Source organism: Anneissia japonica, unplaced genomic scaffold, assembly GCF_011630105.1.
Source record: "Anneissia japonica isolate Jap-2015-1 unplaced genomic scaffold, ASM1163010v1 scaffold724_len3256291_cov202, whole genome shotgun sequence".
NCBI classification, from domain to species: domain Eukaryota; kingdom Metazoa; phylum Echinodermata; class Crinoidea; order Comatulida; family Comatulidae; genus Anneissia; species Anneissia japonica.
This window is the reverse complement of record NW_022744966.1, coordinates 748,207-756,860: the sequence shown is the minus strand read 5'-3', so window position 1 is coordinate 756,860 and position 8,654 is coordinate 748,207. Positions and strand designations below refer to the sequence as shown.

At 34.5% G+C, this 8,654-nt stretch overlaps 1 protein-coding gene and 3 non-coding genes across 5 annotated transcripts in view; 1 reads left to right on the top strand and 3 right to left on the bottom strand.

Moving 5' to 3' along the window:
• Nucleotides 1–5,935: 5,935 nt before the first annotated feature.
• Nucleotides 5,936–6,008, bottom strand: Trnas-aga. The gene has a single exon. It is a non-coding gene; the product is annotated as a tRNA-Ser (tRNA).
• Nucleotides 6,009–6,189: 181 nt separating this feature from the next.
• On the bottom strand, nucleotides 6,190–6,262 carry Trnas-aga. The gene has a single exon. It is a non-coding gene; the product is annotated as a tRNA-Ser (tRNA).
• A 476-nt stretch (nucleotides 6,263–6,738) lies between these two features.
• On the bottom strand, nucleotides 6,739–6,811 carry Trnas-aga. Its single transcript has one exon. It is a non-coding gene; the product is annotated as a tRNA-Ser (tRNA).
• Nucleotides 6,812–7,255: 444 nt separating this feature from the next.
• Nucleotides 7,256–8,654, top strand: part of LOC117119837 (dual oxidase-like) — a 51,611-nt gene continuing 50,212 nt past the window's right edge. For both annotated transcript variants that reach the window (XM_033264802.1, XM_033264801.1), the window contains exon 1: nucleotides 7,256–7,567. In XM_033264802.1, coding sequence (XP_033120693.1) covers nucleotides 7,504–7,567 — 64 coding nt within the window. In that variant the 5' untranslated portion in view covers nucleotides 7,256–7,503. The remainder of the gene's footprint in view (nucleotides 7,568–8,654) is intronic.

The window sequence follows — 8,654 nt, the reverse complement described above, 5'->3', positions numbered from 1 at the left end:
AACCTGGAGTTAGTAGTCGATTGTACATACAGTAGAAGTTGATGCTGAATATTAGCTTTGCAGTGTATTGATACAAAAAGAACTGTGTTCTATCTTATTTAAAGTCACCGACCAACCAACAATCTACAATATTACAGTAGCATCACCAGAGAACTTTCTGAAATTACCTGTCTCTTATACACATCTAGATGTGTATAAGAGACAGGTGTAGATCACATCACATTGCTTCTTACTATTCAAGGCCTTGTATGCTGTAGAAAGAAGCAATGCAAGGTTGGTCTGACATGATCTTCCCGGGATGAACCCGTGCTGAACCGGAGTAATAACTGAACTTAAATGATTGTAAACCGCATCATGAACAATTCGTTCAAATAATTTTGATAAAGTAGGCAGCAGAGATACTGGACGGTAGTTTTCCATTGACTTTTTCGAGCCACTTTTATGGATAGGTATCTAAGCCTGTAGACCTAGGCCTACTCAAATAAGGCGCTAGATTCAATATTAGGACAACTCCGTTTTTCTATAATTTCGAAGACCATGCTGTAGGCCTATATACAATGTGTCTAATCATAGAGAAATTCTATGGTCTAATCTAGTACTACAACTTTTTCACTGTCTTGACTACCAAAGCCTATAGGAGATTTTGGCCTAGTGACTCTATATAGCGTTCATTCACGCATAAAACTCGATACACCGCTGACTTTGTTTCACAAGGGGGAGTCTGTATGCATATTCATGCATATCAGTTCTCCTAATAATAATAATAATAATAATAATAATAATAATAATAATAATAATAATAATAATAATAATAATAATAATAATTTATTGGCTCTCTCTTTCAAAGCAGAGGAACACTCTCACACAGGAGAGGTTCGACACAACCTCTATTTTTTATATTTTTTTAATGTTTCCCCCTTTTTTTGCTTTAAAGAACATAAAATACAATTTAAACCATTATGTAAGGGGGATGGCTTAAAGCTGATCAGACGAGTCTAATCAGCTTATATAGCCTTCTCCACAAATCAAATCCAATTGTTTGACGACTTATTGTATCTGTATATATTATTATTATTATATGTATAATATATAATATTATTGATTTGTGGAAATAAACATTAAACATTGAACAAAAGTTACAAGCAAAGATAAAATTCATAAAAAAATAGATAATATTAATGAAAAATCCAAATGCAATTAAAATAATATTATACTAAAGTTTAAAATATTAACTAAAATGAAAAAAAAATAATAATAAAAAGTAAATAAAAATAAATAAATAAATAAAAACAAACACATAATATAATAAACGTGAAATGGATGTAAAAACATACATATCAAATACGCAACAGACGTACATTAATGTCTATTCATAAAATCATGTAATGAAAGACGAAGAAAAAAAGGAAAAACAAAACAACTTATAAACTATTAACATTATTAGCAGGGTAATTTAAAACACGTGTTCGTTTTTCCCATGCATCTTTTAGATTTTCTTTAATACATGTATCAAAATTAAACCAAGAGTGGAATTTGTTGAGAAAAGATCATCAAGCAAATAATGAATTTTTAGATCTGGTGAACCATATTTTTTTCCCATATTCATGTAAATTATTTTTAAATAGAGCAATTTTAATTTCATGGAAGGTATTAGCCCTAATATTATAAAATTGTGGGCATTCTAATAGAAAGTGCTCTATATTTTCCACAGAGTTATAGTTACATAATTTGCAAAAACCTGTGCATCCATCATACCAAGTACTTTTCCTACCTTCTAAAGCTGAACAATTAGACCTTGCTTTAAACTTAAGCCTTATAGTAGAGTCATTTTCATGAGATCCGTGACTAATTTTAGGATACCTTTGTTTCTCGATGGATTTGGCAAGATGGACCAATTTAGATAAAATATAGCTCCTATATACCTCCCAGATATTGGGGGAAAGTCCCGTGTGGGGGCGTTTTTCAAAATGGCCGCCTGTTGATTTGGACACTTGTATCTCGATAACCACTGGTCAGAGAGACTTGATTTTGGTCTCAAATTGTTCACAATATGCATGTTCCTATTTATTGCAATACTTTTCATTAAAAAATGCCGGGAAATGCGGTTTTTGAAGGTTTGACCTTTGACCTTGTAATGTCATATCTCAGTAACTACTGGTCATAGAGACTCACAATTGATTGCAAATTGTTCAGGAGATTCATGTTTATATTCGTCCTAATGAAAAAAATATTCAAATAGTGACCGGAAACGATACATTCCGACCTTTGACCTATTGTAGGGTCATTCCATGTCAAATTAACCAGATTAAAAAGAAATTCCTGTATGACCGTCTCAGATTTTGATGAAACTTCATAAAAATGATCCACTGTATGAAAAACTAAATATGTAGTTTTCGAGATATTGACTCCTCAAAAATATGGGGCGTGGTTCTTCAAGATGTGCAAACGCAATTTACTTCAACTTTGGAAGCTTATAACAGGAGATTGGTAATAGCTATCAGGGTCAAACTTGGTATTCTAACTTATTTTTTGCCATATTTCACAAATATGGCCTTAGATTAACAGTTATCCCTTCCCTTTTGAAGTTATCTGCACTCAAAGTAGCCGCTTTGTTTAACGATGCAAATTTTTAGTGATTTTCGAGGTCACCCTGCGTCTATTTGAGTGGGTATTTACACCTCATATTACAGAAATATTATCTATGTGTAGTTGTCTCTAGCCACATGCAAGCGCAGGCTGATCAAATCAATTAAAATTGAATGGCATATATTCAAAGTTGGGACAAGATCTATAAAAGTGAAAAACGCCAATGTTTCTCAACAACGGATCGTCTTGTGGAAAGTTAAAATCTTTTCTTAAATTTACCCCAGTTAATCAGATACATTGGATCTACCTATAAACCAAATTTTAGCATCTAGATGTGGCTCATGGCTAGATACTATGTTGAAAACTACACATATTTCAACGTAATAGGAAATCACAAACATTTTTAAGAGTTGGGTCATTCCATGCCAAACACACAAATGCATTACACCATGACCATGGGTCATAGATTTGTTTTTAATTTTTTGCCACACTGACTCAGTGATATAGATATATATGTGAACCGGAAACCTGAAATTTTGAGACTCTCCAATTCGTTCACTTTCCTGTAGCGGCAGTTTGAGGTTCAGGGGGCGTGGCCCAAAATAAATATGAATATAATACGAATTATAGGAAGTTTCTATTCATGAATCGAACATGAATATATTCATGAAACAGAATAGAAAGTTTCTAGGAAATAATTTACCATATATTGGCCACAAAAAATGATGTATGTGATGTCCCAATTTCCATGTGCTATGACTTACTAATAATAAGGGCCGTCACCCACAATACAAATTTGATGAGGTTATTATTACCCATGTTGAAGTTGCACATTAAGAATTAAACCAGAAATAACTTTAGATAAATGAATTTGAAATTCATAGAAAATTTAATGGGTCTATGACATAGATTTAGAAAATTAAAGCAAAATATTTATATAAAAGTAGGGTATTATTGTTGATGATATGTTAAAAACATGTTTTTAAGGATTTTGAATCAGCAGTAAAAGGTGTCCTACACCACAAAAGGTTAAAGGGGTTGTAGTTTAGTTTAGTTTAGTTTTGTCTTTATTAACGTCACACTCTTATAATACAATAAGACCAGCCAATACTGGCTTATGAGTGACACATCTTAAAAAATACATGAAAAGGGCTCATAACCTGTTTTTTTTTTTCTTTTCCTTTTTCACTTTTTTTTCCCTTTTTTGTTTTTGTGTACTACCACGCAACATGAAAGAAAGGAAAAAGTCTACAAATAGAACATATAATAAAAAAACAAAAAAAAAACACAAATCTCAACATTAGTGATTAAACAAAATAGACTGCCGTATTGAAAGAATCTGATTGGCGAAATTTGCAACCATATAACAGTGATTGCCATCACTCATCAAGTATGTAAATTTTCAATATTACTTAGGTCAGAGAAGAATGGATTAAATTTAGCAAGATCATTAAACAGTTGGGTTCTGAAAGAAGTGTATACTGAACATTCAATAAAACAGTGCAATTCATTTTCAATATAATCCAGATTACACAGATTACATTTCCTCTCATTAACTGGAGTATTGTTATAACGCCCGGTTTCTATGGCAATGGGTGCACAACCCGATCTGAAAAGGGCCAAGTGGTCACGTAACTGGCTGTACCGAAGCTAGATTTAAAAGTTCGATAAGTTCGCAGTTTATTTTGAGAATTTGGATTGTTTCTGTTATCATTAAATATGTTTTGTTTCCAACGGTTTTCAACATACAATTTTGAGGCGTTATTAACTTTATCCACCAGATCACGGGAGTTAATTTCTTCTGCAATATTTAAATTGAGTTCACAGTTCATTTTAGAGAACAATATTTTAACATTATGGCACCAATTTTTTATATTCTTATCTGCCAAATGTTGTGACCAACGGAAAACTTTACTTGGATATCGGTTTTCATCCAATTTTGAGAGACGGCTCCATAAACGGGTTATAGCCTGCATCTGGTGCACGATAGGGGGGTCCCAACCTATGTCGCCTAGCATTGTGTCATTTGGTGTGTATTTCCCCACACCTAAGAAGAAACGGCATGCGCGATAGAAAACAGAGTTTATTGATGAATATTCACACAGACCCCAGACCCCGCTACCGTAATCCAATATTGGGCTAACAAAAGAGTCATAAAGCTTGGTAAAGGAAATAAAATTGATACCACCAAGGGCTTTAACTTTACTAATGACGAATCCCAGTGCACGAGATGCAGATGCAGCCAGGTTTTTGGCAGATAAATAATAATCAAGGAATTCATCAAACCAAATACCCAGGTATTTATAGCCAGAAACTATGTCAATATGCGCTTGCATGTGGCTAGAGACAACTACACTTAAATAATACATCTGTAATATGAGGGGTATATACCCATTCAAATGGACGCAGGGTGACCTTGAAAATCACAAAAAAAATTTGCATCGTTAAACAAAGCGGCTACTTTGAGTGCAGATAACTTCAAAAGCGAAGGGATAACTGTTAATCTAATCTCGGAAACCATATATCCTATAAGGCTAATTTTTTTTGTTGGTTTAGCATATAGTGGATCATTTTTATGGAGTTTCATGAAAATCTGAGACAGTCATACAGGATTTTTTTTTTAATCTGTTTGATTTGACATGGAATGACCCTACAATATGGCAAAGGTCAGAATGTACCGTTTCCGGTCACTATTTGAATATTTTTTTCATTAAGACGAATATAAACAAGAATCCCCTGAACACTTTGCAATCAATTGTGAGTCTCTATGACCAGTAGTTACCGAGATATGACAATACAAGATCAAAGGTCAAAGTTCCGAAAATCGCATTTCCTGCCATTTTTTGATAACAAATTGTATTACAATAAATAGGAACATGCATATTGTGAACAATTTGACACAAAAATCAAGTCTCTCTGACCAGTGGTTATCGAGATACAAGCGTCCAAATCACCAGGCGGCCATTTTGAAAATCGCCCCCAAACGGGACTTTCCCCCAATATCTAGGAGGTATATAGGAGCTATATTTTATCTAATTTGGTCCATCTTGCCAAATCCATCGAGAAAAAAAGGTATCCTAAAATTAGTCACGGATCTCATGAAAATGACTCTACCATTACTGATTCCTTTGAAGTTAGTTTTATCACATAACTGACCTAAAATAGCACCCTCTATAATTTCTGTCGGAACTGTATGGGAAAAAACATAATGCAACCCGGAATGTGTGTTTCTACTGGCTTAGAAATGATTTCTATAAAGGGTTCTTAGGAGTGATGTTTTGCCCTACCTGACGTGTAATCGTACTGAATACTCAGTACGTCCCCAAATACTAGCGAAAAAAATCGCAAGTAATTCGGGTGGGAATCGAACCCACAACCTCCAGGTATCTAGCCTGATGTCTTAACCACTAGACCACCGAGCTTGCGCTTGGTTACTAATGATGAATTCGATCCCCTAGTAGCAGCGGGTACTGCAAGTATTATTAGGATATGAGTTTGCGTCAGGAAATTATCATAGGAGTGATGTTTTGCCCTACCTGACGTGTAATCCGATCGTACTGAATACTCAGTACGTCCCCAAATACTAGCGAAAAAAATCGCAAGTAATTCGGGTGGGAGTCGAACCCACGACCTCCAGGTATCTAGCCTGATGTCTTAACCACTAGACCACCGAGCTTTGCGCTTGGTTACTACTAGACCACCGAGCTTGCGCTTGGTTAGGCTACTAGTGATGAATTCGATCCCCTAGTAGCAGCGGGTACTGCAAGTGTTATTAGGATATGAGTTTGCGTCAGGAAATTATCATAGGAGTGATGTTTTGACCTAACACAAAAACAAAAAACACAATTTCATGTGTCAGTAAAATGTAGCTAGCACATAAAAACAGACTTTCGATCATGTTCAAGAACCCTTCTTTGGCATGAAATCCATTCGTGCCCAGTAGACGAAGAACGATACTTTTGTAGGGCTATTTCAGTCATTAATGACCAATGACAAAAGATCTTTTGTAGGGCTATTTCAGTCATTAATGACCAATGACAAAAGATCTGCGTCAGGAAATTATCATAGGAGTGATGTTTTGACCTACCTGACGTGTAATCGTACTGAATACTCAGTACGTCCCCAAATACTAGCGAAAAAAAAAATCGCAAGTAATTCGGGTGGGAATCGAACCCACGACCTCCAGGTATCTAGCCTGATGTCTTAATCACTAGACCACCGAGCTTGCGCTTGGTTACTAGTGATGAATTCGATCCCCTAGTAGCAGCGGGTACTGCAAGTATAAAGGGTTCCTTACAAAAAAAAAAAAACACAATTTCATGTGTCAGTAAAATGTAGCTAGCACATAAAAACAGACTTTCGATCATGTTCAAGAACCCTTCTTTGGCATGAAATCCATTCGTGCCCAGTAGACGAAGAACGATACTTTTGTAGGGCTATTTCAGTCATTAATGACCAATGACAAAAGATCTGTACAGTATTTTCAGTAGAAACACGCCCTATGATACAGGTGTATATACGCAGTGTTTTTTCGACAGATTACAGCTACAGCATAAAAGGGCGTTGAACATACAAAGCCTGACAAAAACCCTCTGTTGAATTCACAGATACAATGGAAGGTGTTTCGCACGGATGACTGCTTATGAAAAGGCGATGAATTGGCTACCTAGCTAAATAATAGGATAGTTATTGCATGACCAAGAGAACTTGGTAAATATAGACCTCGGCTATAACCAAACCGAAAACACTGAGTCAATGCAGACGGGGCTCTAAGGGAAGCCATCATAAATTCATTCGTACCAGACACAGCCTAACACAACTTGCTATCATCGGCGTGTCATTATAACTAATAGCATATACTAGAGAACATTTAATTTCAAAGTTGAGATTGGAAAGTGAAGACAGTAACCTTGAAGAATGGTATCCTATTTAGTCGCACTTTTGTGTATTCTAACTTCAAGTGATATTGCAGTTTCAACAGGTAGGGCTGAATATTCACCATATTTATGTACCTAAGGTAATACTAATAGTGTCTAACGAGCGACTAACAAATGTGTATAAAAACATCAAATCTCGATTATTTTTACATAATTGAAAAATATGGGAAAGATTTGTTGTAACCATTTTTATTCATTTTATACAGTGGTTTGCTATAGCTAAAGCTACGGATACTGTATCTTGATTCTGTTAGCTAAAGGTACGGTAGATGATCATTCACATCACTAAGTATTTAAGGTTAAAGATGAATAATAATAATAATAATAATAATAATAATAATAATAATAATAATAATAATAATAATAATAATGGTCGACATGATAATAATTATAATTATGTTGATGATAATAATAATTATAATAATGATGATGATGATGATGGTAATATTATATTATAATGGTGTAGGCAGCCATGTATGATTATATGTGCAGTAATATTGGAAAAAGTAAAATTGTCTTCAGAAGTGAATGTTTACTGTAAGGTAAACAAATATGAAATTCCCTATGCATGAGCCCCCCAAAAAATGCAGTGCCTATATGCAAACAGCATTAACAATAACAATAATAATAATAATAATAATAATAATAATAATAGTAATAATAGTAATAATAATAATAATAATAATAATAGTAATAATAATAATAGTAGTAATAATAATAATAATCATAATGATGTTGATGATAAATAATGATGATTAATTAATATTAATAATAAACTGAAAACTCTACAGTACCATTAAGTGTAGGCAGTGACGGATTCAAGGGGGGGGGGGGGGGGGGGGGGGGGGCGAGCCGTGCGCCACTGGTCATTTTCATAATCATTTACAGCTTAGTGAGAAACCTAATGTCCAAAAAAACAGGTTTGCGAGATAGGCGTGCCCAAAGCAATTTTATTGCATTTTCCGGATATTTTGGGTATGCTGAATCCAAAAATGCAAAGGTCCATTTTTTCCGAGATTGTCTTGGCGGCCATTTTGGAATTTCAAAATGCCCGCCATTTATACAGTAAAAGTAACCATAACTGCGCTATTAGAGTAGGTATCGACAAGATTTTGGTACCAAACCCTATAT